The sequence below is a fragment of the Homalodisca vitripennis genome, chromosome 1, assembly GCF_021130785.1.
Source record: "Homalodisca vitripennis isolate AUS2020 chromosome 1, UT_GWSS_2.1, whole genome shotgun sequence".
Taxonomy (NCBI): domain Eukaryota; kingdom Metazoa; phylum Arthropoda; class Insecta; order Hemiptera; family Cicadellidae; genus Homalodisca; species Homalodisca vitripennis.
Window position 1 is genome coordinate 181,207,929 of NC_060207.1, and position 13,903 is coordinate 181,221,831.

Genomic DNA, 13,903 nt, shown 5'->3' on the forward strand with positions numbered 1-13,903 from the left:
AAGTTAAGGATTGATCCACACAAACCATATGAGTAACACTAGTAAGTCTAGGCATACTACACATGAAAGTATAGTACAAATATAGTCTATTTATTAAATACCATTAACTCATATGTACCCATAGTTCTAATATTGGGGAAACTCCAGAAACTAACTGGCGTTTTGTAAAGTTCTCTAGGATTTGGGTTAATACGGGTGTTAAGGTAAACTGCAGTTAACAATTTGTCAACAATTTCAACAACAGCTTTTAAAAAAAACACTAACTATTTCCAACATGCTGTAATTTTAGTTTCATTGTTTCTTGCAAGAAAGGTAATTTTTGTTTTGCAAAATCCGTATCAGTCAATCACAACTGTTGCAAACTGAATGGTTGTTAAATTTTACAACCTTCTTATCTTGACTATTTCTGTGTAGCTCCTTCGTCAGCAGCTAAAATATTGCGTTGGAAGAGAAGTTTATGACAACATATCTAAACAACTGTTTGTTCATTTAAGTGCCTCTTAAAACCAGAAAGCATAGCAAAATTGTAGCTAATAAATTTTTTACTGTCTGCATCTTAATTATTGCACTGGAAGAGAAGTTTATGACAAAATATCAAAACAACTGTTTGTCTATTTAAGTGTCTCTTGAAACCAGAAAGCATAGCAAAATTGTAGCTAATCACTTTTTTATTGCAGCAGAGTGTGGAAACCAAGCCTGATTCACTGTTATCTATCTACTGGTATTTGCAAGAGCATGTGGAATGTTGGCTGATACGAATAGATGACTCACTCACCATGGTGATTGCCTCGGTGACATTGACCAGCCGTAACAGGGGGCTGATGGATGACACAACCTTCTCGGCTAGAGCCCTCACTTCCTCATTCAGTTCATGTTTGATTTCACCGCCCAGTGGGAAAATGGTCTCTGTCACAACCGGTTCTTCCACTGCCGGTTGCAACTCCTCCTGAAATATATTGTACCATGATATATTAAGATAAGAATACCTGTCTGATACTTTACTATACTCTTTTATAACAGAAGAATGTCAGTGTTTTTATTATCTTTGAAAAAATTATTGTCTACCGATCCTTAAGATTCATAATTTATTTGGAAGTAACGTATAATGTATATAATAACCAGTGACTAATCAAGCGATATGGAGGATGAATAAGACATATAAATTTGAAGGTTTCGGTTTTGTTAATTTCATCTCAGAGCAGACTTATCCTTTAACAAAAGTGATGGTTAGTCTTTTTCTTCTTTATACAAAAACATTTATTTACCTTCCCACCTCTCCCTTTACTTACTTAAATACCTCCATTATATGAATAAAATTTGGAATGTTAAAAATCTGTAATTAAAAGGGTTTTACAATTTATATTTAAACGTTTCAGAGTAATTAGTATTATACCATATAATTAAAATTAATGTTATCATAAAAAGTGATAAAAATGTTATTATAATTTTTTTCTCCTAAAAATTGAAAAATCATTAATATAATCTTTGTAAGGTGTAAATATCAGCAGAGGTTGTTCCACTTCATTTAGAAGAAACATTCTATTTCCTTATTTCACCAAAGACAAAGGCAACAAAATTATTTATAGCTTACAAAATGAAGCTGGTTCTGATGTTAATTTTATTTCAGACAAAGGAATTAGTGTTTGAACATAGTTAAATGTTGCAAAAAGACAGTCAGAAGCAGAATACATGACACCACTGCAACGTTTTGTTAAAACAATAATTATACACATTAAAAGATAAGTACAATTTTGAAACTGCTGTTAAAAGTATTGTATCAACATGACATGTTTTTTGTGTGTGTTTAATTTGGTATTTTTATTTCTACACATTTATAAAATGGTTCTAATTTACAGATATTAAAGAACCATTCAAAATTTGTTTACTGATGTTATAGACGTTATTAAACAAACTCATAATTCTGTACAAAAAGTCCAGTTACTAGCTATAACAGGAATACTGTGAGGGCCAAGCATTAGTAAACATTGGCCAAACATGTTAGCAAACACGTGCCAAGTAAACATTGCCTTGGCAATTTTCCAAGCCATGGCCCACAGCACGTTTTAGTCATCAATTTTGTTACCATTTTTACACCTTCTTGCGTCATACTTCAACAAAAAAGTTTTGTTTGTTTTCACTGTTATTGTTCAAAGATAAATAAATCATTTTAGGATCTGTTTTCATAAAAAATACTTTAAGGGTCAGCAGTAACAAAATAAACTTGAACTACATTAAATACTTTTAAGTCCCTATTTTTGGTTAAACATAATATAAGGTCTCATTTTGAAGAAATTATTAATATGCATCAAACAACTTTTAGCGTGTCTTGTAATTAATATATATATATATATTTATATTTAATCAATAAAAGTACACAAATTCTGAGGCTTATTTTCTGAATAACAAATAAAAGTCTTAACAAATCTTAAAATCCTTTCGATGCATATTAATTCTATTCTTTTAAAGAGAAATGTTCCAAGTTACTCTATGACTAAAATTATGACTAGAAGTGTTTATGGTGTTCTAGTGGGACTAAAATTCACCTGCTTAGCCCAAATGTTGTTTTTACCACATATATAAACCTTTTTGTATATATGTTTGAAGCTAAAGACAAAAAAAATAGTATGCTAGTGAAGCTTGGTTATTCTCAAACCTTTGTTTCTATAAGTTACGAGATGCTGTTGAAAAAATATTGATTTGGTGAAAAAGAAATCAATTAGGTGAAATCACATCTGGATGATGACCAATACCAGACCACAATACCGGATTTAAAACATCCAAAGCGTTGTCTAAGAGGCGTGGAATACCTCAGGGTAGCTGCCTTGGACCTATTATGCTCAATTTACGCACATCTGACTTCCTAAATGTTACAGAACTGTAACCTTGTATGAATGCAGATGATTGTAATATACTTACGGATACCTTATGAGCTAAAGCTAGCAGTAGAAACAATATTTAAACTAACGCTGATCTTAGAAATGTTTCAAAATGGTTAACTGATTATAGATTGAAATTTCAGGCAAGTACACTGCCCTTTTTGTGTTGAAGGAATTAGTATCTGCTTTAAGCTATATTTATACACAATTTTCTTTTTTTGTTTGCTGGGATGAACTAGCATGAGCCTTCTGTGAAGAAGAAAGTTATTATTATAGCAAAGGATTGATTTTCAGATTTTAGCAGACACATCCATTCAGTGGTAAGTTAAACTGATTTGGGAAAACAGGTCTCATGAACAGTATATGACGCTGAATAATAACACCACCATTTCAGAAGTCTTCATTTCAGATTATCTACAATTGGAATTATTTTACCTTGAATCTTAACAAGTTAAATAATTAAGTTTGTTTTTCATCAAACAAATAGGTCAAGATTAATTCGATTGATGGTTAAATTTTTTCCATTTTAATTTCAAGGACTGAATGCAGTTAGATTTAACCACAGTAAAAAGATAAAACAATTTTAAAACGATAGTAACATTTAATTAATGAAGCCTTGAACTGTCTATAAGTTATCAGAATCAAAGTATGAAGTAGTTCATGAAATTTTTACGTTAAGAAAAAAAGAGAATGTGTAATATAAAAATTACGAAATATGATGCTAAAATTAATTTGACTATTAAGTTCGTGGTATATTCTAACATAGGCTATCATAAACACACACACTTACACACAAACACTACTAATGTAAGTAAACCATTATACAATCTGTGATAGTAAACAGGTTGAATAATATAAATCAGTTGAAAATTGAAACATTCTGTACACCAGTGTCCTAAATAATATTCAGTACCAACATTGCTTCCGTATGCTTTCACCTGTTATTTTCTTTAAGCAATCCTATAATTTCAATAAAATTTTTACTAATTTTGAACCAAGGAAAATCTACAAATCGTATTACTAACAAAATGTAGGTTTAAAGTTATAAAAGACATAAAAACATTATAAATGTTTATGTAAACTAGTCTTGATCATCTGCTTTTGTGGATCAGAAATAATGTTTTAAATTATCACCACTACCAAGCCAAGAAAATACCAGATGTAATAACTTAATCCCAAGAAAATATAGTTTCAAAAAAACTATTAGTATTTTTTATTAAATTTTAAAACGCAATAAGGTTTTTTTAATCATTTCATAGTACACAATTAGAGAGAGGAGGGGGGAAACACACAAAAAAACTATATTTTGCTTGGTAATGTAAAATGAATAAAACTTTCTTAAAATTGTGCAATATTTTATTGGCTTCAGATTTAGAAAAAATTTAGTTTTTGCCCAATTCATTTATTATTACAATTTTTGGGTGAAAATTAGAGCACAAGTTCACATTTAAAATTTGATGTTTTCACATCACGGTCTGGTATATTATACTTTGCAACATTAGAGCAAACATCCACAATACATGAGAGCTTGCTTTATTAATTTCTTGCATTTCTGACTATTCATAGTTTTTTTTAGTGTAATTGTTCCATTCCTAACGGCCTTTTAACATAAATACATTTGTTGTCTTCTTATTTTATATGTTTTGTTGGCAGTATGTAAGTCCATACATATAAATTTGTTCACCAACACTCAATAAATAGCTCTTACACAATTCAATGCAAGACCTTATGTTTTTCATGCTCACCAAATTACATACTAGCAAAATAAAATCGTTATAAAGGAACTTATAATATTTTTATACACTTATAAGAATTGAAAAATCAAAAAGTTTTATTTCTTAACATAAATAAAACTAAATGCCCCTATACTATTTTTTTTATTTAATTGAATTATCTACAATTTTGTGTAATTTAGCATTTTAGAATCTTTTAATCTAATGGCCTCAAAATCTGCAGGATTGTCATGGGAGAGAGGCAGGGAGGTAAATCCCTGGGGTTTGAATGAGGGAGCTTTAATTGAATGAGGTAGAAACGTTTATTTTTAAGAATATTACTTTTTTAAATCCAGGACAGGACCTAGAATAAATTGAATTATATTCTTTCATATGTTGTCCCTAATTTTAACTCTCATACTTTTATCATATCTTTTCAAAGCTACAGCAGCAAGTTCCCGGCTTTCAGATTTTCCCAATAATTGGGACCACATACATAATGTGACCATGCTGCTGTAAGAATGCTTCTATCTTGCAACTAACTGAATGGTCTCTCCTGTCTTAACTAATTAACATGACCACAAAATTGAGAAGCCTACATACTCTTCTCGTTATACTTGGACGATTAATATAAAAAAGATTACGGTTTTTTGTCATCATTACTGAAATATTTAATGGCATATATAGAAAAGTTAAGAAAATAGCATGTATAAGTTCAGTTAACATATACATTTTGTAACATACAACAATGGCAAATGTCTGAAATCCTATATTCCTTTAAAATACAACATTATAATACATTCCCTAAATAAACACAAACAGCTACCAGCTGCCGACACTGATCGCTGTCATCTGGTCAACAATTAACAAAAGATGTAGAAAAGAGTACTTATTAAAACTAATCTCATTGTTAAAAATGTTTTTCTCATATATTTCTATATTCACCCAAAGAAAAATAATAACTAAAAACAATATCAGACATCCTAGAAATGATGTAAACTATGCTCCTGCAAAACTCTATCAATTGGCAACAACCAACAAAAACTAACAACTAATAAAAAAATTACTATGCAACAAAAAGTATTACAGTACTGTAATTATATAATATTTTTTGCATCAAAACACGTAATTATTATCTATATAATTAGTGTTATATTTGATCATAGTCAGCTGTCATATGAAAACTCCATCATAATTCATAGACAAGGATGAATGCAAAAATATATTTAGTTTTAGTGTAATATATAAGATATCAATTTTTTCACTATATTTTTTGTAAAATATGCTGGCAAATCTGTTCAACTTTTTTGTAACTGAATTACATCACTGAACATTTAAAGTCATATCATTAATACAGAAAAAAACAAACATTAACTAAAAAATATACAGACACCAAAACACAATAACAATATTGTAAATGACACAGTCCAATCAACTACTCATGGTCAAAACAGTAGTTTGCACAAAGTTGTTCAAATGAAGTTTGCATAAAATTTTGAAGAATCAAACACAAAGTATATTTTTTCCAAATATCTTCTTTTACAATATAGGCCTATACAGCAGTTGCCAGTTAGATGATTAAAAGATTATTTTTAGATTGAAGAAATATCATAAGAAAATAAAAGAAATATTATCTATAGAAACACACATTTTTTAGCATCATGTCTTCTTTTACATTAATTACAAATTTTCAAACTATAAGTTCATTTGTATTTTGAAATGAATATTGATAAACCATTAGAGAAGAGTTTGCATGAATTAGAATTGCAACTTTGATTTTTAACATTACAATAACACAAACATTCAAACAATTTCAAATTGGATTTCGTTATCAGATGTCACTTTTTGATCTTGAAAGGACTTGTGGAAAAAATTTAAAACTATCGGACACTACAGTAGGTACATGTAATATTTCTACTATAATATTTATCTTTAATATAAGGAAGATCTCCTCCTTTAATAAAACCAATTTAGTCTGGACATATCTGAAGTAGCCAATTTATCTCACACATCTATAACCAGTGATATTGTTGTTATTATCTGTATTTGTTAAAACTCTGTAAAAAGTTACTTTGCCGTTGAAAATAAATAAAATGAAAATAGTTCCAAATTATACTCTAATCTCTAAGATCTTCAATTATCTAATGAAAAGTTTAGGAAGACATAGGCCTAATGCCTAGGAAGACAACAGTATAATAAGAGGGCAGGGTACGATAAGCGGACTCGATTTTTTATATCGAAATTGGCAAATGATATTACTTAATCATAACCATCAATATAATCAATCGATACTGGTTAATAATTTTGAATAATTAACTTTAATAATCTATATCAACATCTGTAAACACGTAAGGTAATATTTCAATTTTACATTTAAGTAACATTTGATTATTAAAATAGGCAGTAAAATTTAGAAAACTACATTGCTTTGAAAGATGATACGACATGTTTTTCATGGCTTCAACATATTGGATTCGTACCGAAAAACCCATTATTTGACATTTGTGGGAAAGAAACAACTGTAGGTAACTATGAGAGGAGCAAATATGGTCGTCTTTAGGCTTCCTAATTTTGGTAATAATAATTTGATCACTGTAAATATTAAATTCATATTTTAATTTAATACATATGATTGTTATTGAGGACTATTATATAATTTTATATCGATTGTTAGTCTAGGACTTGAGATGCGAATATTAGGTATCAATGATTACATTCTTCGATATAAAAAACCGGGTCCGCTTATCGTACCGTACATAAGAGGCCACCACCACAATAGAATCATAGTATATCCTTAAAAACAGTAAAAAGTAATTAAATGTTAAACTATTTTGTTTGTTACATTATATATATATATATATATATATATATATATATATATATATATATATATATATATATATAAAACATAGATAGTTTTAATACAACGTAATTAGTGTCAACATTTTTGTTTCTATAGTTTAGATAATCATAAATATGATTCTATTGTGGTGGTGGCCTCTTATTATACTGCAGCCCCTAGGAATCGGCTGTAAGTTGAGAAACAATTGCAAGTCACAAAGTAGCAATTCACACTTTGGGAAAATCTCAGCATATACTCCAATCTTCTTTGCTACTTGTACATTTTACACTTTCTTGTACTCCAAGAGAAAGCACCCTTCGGCTCTAAATATTTCAATTCCATTAATCAATAGTTAGACTATCACTCAGACTCAGGTACGTAGAGCATACTAGCCTATCTATCAATTGATGAAATCAATTAGGCTAGGAGCACTTCATACCAAAGATTATTAGCCAATCTCATAATGCTGGTGTGTCTCGGACAATACCAACTCATTTCCTGTAGGCTATCTAAAAGACTGGATGAGTCCAATCATGCAAGTATCGAGAATGAACACAATCTACAACTAGTGAACAAGTTAGAATGTGAAGGAACATTCACAACACTTGAGTGACTCAAAGTGGTCCTGTTCTTTCAAAAGCAATATGAAAGATTGAGAAGGAACAGAGTGCCTGCTTAAAGCATGCTTATGCCTAGAGTGATGTTGACTGTTAAAGCAGATGTCTTTTACATTTTCTAACTAACTAAACTGTCAATGAACTGATATCCTGGTTTAAGGAATTAGTTGGTTAGAGGTAGGCCTCTCAGTAATCTAAAATTTCTAGTCTTGTCACTTTTATTTAGGCAGACAAATAAATCTTACCTCATTCTGATTTGCAGTTCCTTCTTCAAAAGCAGAGACAGCAGTAGCAATTTCATTTCCTAAATTTGATTCATCTGTTGATGATGGATAGAGTTCTGTTGTATAGGCGTCATCAAATGCATCAGCAAAAGCATCTACATTACTTTGAAAGTCATCAAAATCGTCACATAGGCAAAATTGGTTTCGGAGTAACGTTATAAATAGAATATAGCCAATTTTGATAGTCAGCATTTTATTTACGTTAAAATTCAGAATTATGTTAAACAGCCTATGTCTAGATAAATTAAATGCCAAACATTTTGATAAAGTCTTATGTTTGTACACTTAAGTAAAAAAGACAGACCAGAGACAAGGAAAACCTTCAATAACTTGCAAGGAATCTCACCAGTCTGAATCAGTCACAGCAATGACTTAACAGTGAACAATAACTTCCTTGTTTTCGTTTCAATAATTTAATTCAATTACACCACAGCTGATCTCAACTACCAGATGACTGGTCGAATGAATACTGAATACTGACTGTATTGCCTCAAATGGAGCAGACTGGACTGCTGTCAGAGCTGACTATGGGCAGACAAAAACATGTAATATCCCCTCCACTGCTCAATTTGACGTCTTGTTATTGCAGAATTGCAATTGGCAGTTTTGCAAAATGACAGAAAACATTTAAGCAAGAAACAGCTGTGAATCAGCTGTTTTATTTTCCCGCTAAAAACGCTGTGAAACTAATCTAAAGTTTTCAATATTTTAAGTCTATTGATTGCCTAACAAATGTCAAACGTAAAGAACACACGTTTGTTTGTCTATTGTTTTGTTTACCTAGTTTGGATGGGTTATTTTGCCAATGTTGTAAACTACATAATTTAAATACAGTATAGTTTTATGTGTAGAATTTCTTTCCCGTGATGAAATTTATCTTCCTGCAAAGGTTTATCATTAAATAGGCGACACGTTTATAAAAATATAGGAAAAATATTTACATCTAAATATGAGTGACTCAAGAATTAATAACTTTAATAAATCAAAATATTTTAGAGGTCGAGGAAGCTGGAAATTTCGTGGCCGAGGCAGAGGAAGTAATAACCGTGACAAAAGAGGTAAAAGTTTACAGTAAGTTTATGTATAATCAAAGCAAGCCACAATTTCAAGAGTTCAGGGGTTGCGGTATAGTTAGGGGACACCACAATTGAATCAGGATATCAAATTATTGATTAGAAGAAACACATAAACTATCAAACACAAAAACATTCTAATTATAGTTATTTACAATTAGGCTAATTATATCAAACTCTTTAATTTATTGAATAACAACATTATTCCAAATGAATTCAAAGTAGCCTAAAATCAAATTTTATGATATCTGATTAATGGCTACAAGTGCAATAGTGATTTACATGTGTGATATGTGTCACAAGCTGTTGCACACCTTTATTCTCCAAAATAGTAAAAAGTGACTAAGCTAATGTTACATTTTTTTGTTTCTTACATTTTGGATCGGGTACGATAAGCGGATCCAGTTTTTATATTGATTAGTATAATCATCATGCATCAAATAATAGTCTATCAATCATATCAACACACACACATATAGTCATAATAACAATCATATTTGAAATTAATATAATACACATAGTTACAAGTACACATAGTTAGTTACTCATAAATAATAAAGGAGTTAAAATTATCAAACAAACAATTAGAACTGGAAATAAGCTAGAGAAAACAAATAAATAATAATGAAATGATAACAACATAACGAACATTCGTAACATAAAATACAAAATATGCGTACCTGTTTTTTGTTTTCTCCTCGTTAGTAATGATTAACCGCTTTCAAGAAGTTGTCGAAAGAATCTTCTCTAGAAAACTATACTTCTATTCTGTACACATACCCACATAGATGATCTGCAAGTAGACTTATACTTTTTAAACTTTGTTTCACGGTCCTCCAAGTGTTTAAAGTTGATAAAGTTAGTTACCTTGTTCTAAAATCAGTGTTGGTTCATTATATCAATCATTATAATTAATTAATATTGTTTGTCAATATTGATATAAAAACTGGGTCCACTTATCGTACTCTATACTACATTTTATATACATAAACTAGAAGATTTTTATCATTAAATCATTACTTTTTAAAATATAAAAACCGCTGAACTATACTGTAATCTGAAATCCGTATAATGTAATTTGATTCTTTGGTAACTTAGTTTAGATAATCATGAATATCAATGATTAAATTGTGGTAGTGACCGCTTATACTTCAGCCAAGTTTAGTTTATTATCTTAGGGTATTTGTATTTATTTATTTTAGGATTTATTCTGTGTAATTTGGAAATTGTTAATTTTAAACTCAAACGGTTTCAATAGCCTATGCCTGTTGTTCTCAAATTCACTGAAGTCTGCTACCAGGTCAATAATTCAGTATTTTATATGGCCCAGTCAATGGTGGATTTCACCTTCTTGAGCTTTTAGACCCCAAAAAATTTGCAGTCTCCTGAAAATTTTGAGAACATTGTTCTCAAAAAGCAGACTGATCAGCAAAACCTTGGCGTATAACCGTGGTGGTGAAATGAATAGTATGGCTCTAAACTTAGTCAAATCTATATTTATATCTTTCCACCATAAAGTCTCACCATTTTTATTTATCACATAATTGGATAGTTTTTAAAATAGAGATCATGCCTCACCTCTCAAGGGGAGGAGGAGAGAGCTTTAAGTGTAATTAATACATAATTTTTTTGAACCCTTCTATACTTAAATTTGTACATTTTTGTTTAAATGAGACCAGTGCAAGTACTCAAACCTTGTCATGTTGTTTGACAAGGTTTTACCTATCCATCCTAGATTAGTTGGGGGAATATAAAATTGTGTGTGGTATTTTTGAGGAACACAAAGGAAAACATGTTTTTTTTTAATAATGTAGGAAATCTGACAACTTTATGAATGGGAAATCATGTAACCCCAAAAGTGTTGTTATAAAGGAGTAAATTGTATGTCATATTTTAATGAAAGGACATGCAGCTCACCTACAAATTATAGAAAAAAACAATTACTAGAAATGGATAAACCACCAAAACCCAGGGAATGTTTACATTGGCAGTGACTTAAACAAAAACAAGAAAACGGAAAAAGGGTTACTAGTAGCCTAATAGCGCATGGAATTAGCAAATATAGTAAGGATTATGGTTCCCATCAATACTGACAGGGTTTATAATTAATCCAGCTCGCACACATGGGGTGATGGGAAGCAGACATTGACACACATACAACTCTTGTAGCTCTTATTTTAGTCTTGTTTCATCTACAAAACTTTTTATCTTCCTCTTGAGAGCCTCACTGGTGTGTTTCATGTAAGTCACTAGACATAATTACAAACTGATTAAGTTCCCTGCACTCTTAGGGTATCAAAGTTCGTACATAGTAATTGTGCACAGTGGAAAAAACAATGTAATTAACATTGGTGTGTATTTAAGGCCAACAATTTTATTGTAAAATGAAATTGACATAAGTTTAATATATGTTCTTGATGAACACGTAATAAGGGATAATTAGATTGATTGATTGACAAAGACATTCTTAGTCTCCAATGCTCACCCAAGTATCCTAATACTTGGTGATCATTGGTTTCAACACGTAATAATGGATAATTAGATTGATTGATTGACAAAGACATTGTTAGGCTCCGATGCTCACCCAAGTATCCTAATACATTGGTGTACTAAAATAAAAACACCAAACAGATTTATACATAAAACTGTTGTAAAAATTGGTAAGGATGATTTTGACCGTTTCTTTTGGGGAAGACAATTTTCTGGTCTTCATTTAAATTAAAATATGCAGTTGTAAACCATTAGTTGTTTTCCAACACTAGATAACATTAAAAACTGTTAAAGGGGAATGTTAGAAATACTAAAATGAATCAGCTAGAGAAATTAGTTGGTTACAATATACTTGATTACAATCTCAACATAGGTTCTTTTTTAGAGAAAAGCACTTAGTCATATTGTATAGGCTTAGAGTACTGTACTGTGGTTTTTTAATCAATTTATTTATTATGCATCAAAGAAACAAGAAAAATAAACAATATAACGCTGCAGAGAAATGTAACAATAGTGATAGCATGTTTGAAGCAACAACATACTAACACAAGGTGATACAGTTTGGTACATGTGTGTATTCATAAGTATATTTGTGCATGTGTAAGTGTGTGTTTTCTGCATTGTTTCTCATGTACAGATCTGTTACACACAATAGACAATAGACAATATACTTTATTTTACATATTCTTTGAGAACAGTAAGAGAGTCATAAAAAAGGTAATTATACGAATCAAAATTTTATAAAACAATTATACAAATCAAAGCTTTGTAAATGATAGTCCAGTCACTGGTTGATGTTCAAAGCTCTCCAGTTTAAAAACTCGTCAATTGAGTAGAAAGGATGTTGGAGGAGCCATCTTTTCAGCATTTTCTTGGGGTTTTGTTCTGTCTTAATGTCGGCAGGTAGGGAGTTGAACAGCTTTGCACCCATATATGAAGGCTTCTCTTCAAATAATGCTGAATGGTGTTCTGGTAGTGTAAAATCTGCTGCTCGACGAGTGTTGTAAGAATGTAAATCAATGCCTCTGGTCAAGCCATTTTCATGAGCATACATTACTGTTTCTAAGATGTACAATGAAACCACAGTGAGGATTGACAGCTCAACAAAAGATGTTCTACAACTGTCTCTAGGCTGCAGGCCTGCCAGTATCCTGATACATTTTTTCTGTAGAGTCAAGGGTCTTTGTAAGTTGGCTACACTTGATTTTCCCCAAACAGTGAGACCATATCGGAGGTGTGCTTCAAAGAGTGCATAGTATGCAGTAATTGCAACTGTGACATCACTTATCGATTTTATTCGACGAACAACATAAAGTCCAGAGCTTAGTTTGCTACAGAGGTTGTCCACATGAGGTGTCCATTTCATTTCATTGTCCATTATGATCCCCAGATACTTGGCTTCTTCCACAGTGTCAATGTTTGGCAATGGTCCAAAATCGTTCTTTCCTCTTCCAAAGACCAGTTGTTGCGTCTTGGCTTCATTGACTACCAAGTTGTTACTATGGCAATACTGAACAGCCATGTTCGTTGCTGTGTATGAAGAGACTTCCAGCAATTCAGGATGTTTATTACCTAAAAGTAGAACCGTATCATCTGCATACATAATGGTTTTTGAAAATTCTTCCAAGTAACCTGGGAGATCATTAGTAAAAAGAACAAATAAGACAGGCCCCAGAACTGAACCTTGGGGTACGCCACTTGGTATTAGTAAACCATCAGTCACATGCGCTGATTGATTATCCTTACAACACTGCCCTTAAAGGTGGAGACTGAAACACAGAAGAAGTTGACCTGAGCATAATTATACGTAACAAGTTCACACTGTCACAAAGCAAGGCGTTCTGACTCCAAACAAGACCCTTTTTGATTCCAATAACTTTCAATCCCAACAGGAAATGAATGATTTATACCTACAAAATGTGTAATCTGTGAAATAAAATTGATGTTGGAAACCAGTGAGAATACATTGCTCTCCATCAGACACAGAAATGTTGGATAGAGCCCAGTGC

General features: G+C 31.1%; 2 protein-coding genes across 3 annotated transcripts in view; one reads left to right on the forward strand and one right to left on the reverse strand.

The window, feature by feature from the left end:
• Nucleotides 1-8,836, reverse strand: part of LOC124352819 — an 87,165-nt gene extending 78,329 nt beyond the window's left edge. For both annotated transcript variants that reach the window (XM_046802513.1, XM_046802512.1), the window contains exons 1-2: nucleotides 8,293-8,836; nucleotides 776-946 (exon numbers count right to left, since the gene is read on the reverse strand). In XM_046802513.1, coding sequence (XP_046658469.1) covers nucleotides 776-946; nucleotides 8,293-8,523 — 402 coding nt within the window. In that variant the 5' untranslated portion in view covers nucleotides 8,524-8,836. The remainder of the gene's footprint in view (nucleotides 1-775; nucleotides 947-8,292) is intronic.
• A 162-nt stretch (nucleotides 8,837-8,998) lies between these two features.
• LOC124352820 (DNA helicase MCM8) overlaps nucleotides 8,999-13,903 on the forward strand; it is a 35,815-nt gene continuing 30,910 nt past the window's right edge. Inside the window, exon 1 of the mRNA XM_046802514.1 lies at nucleotides 8,999-9,389. Coding sequence (XP_046658470.1) covers nucleotides 9,281-9,389 — 109 coding nt within the window. The 5' untranslated portion in view covers nucleotides 8,999-9,280. The remainder of the gene's footprint in view (nucleotides 9,390-13,903) is intronic.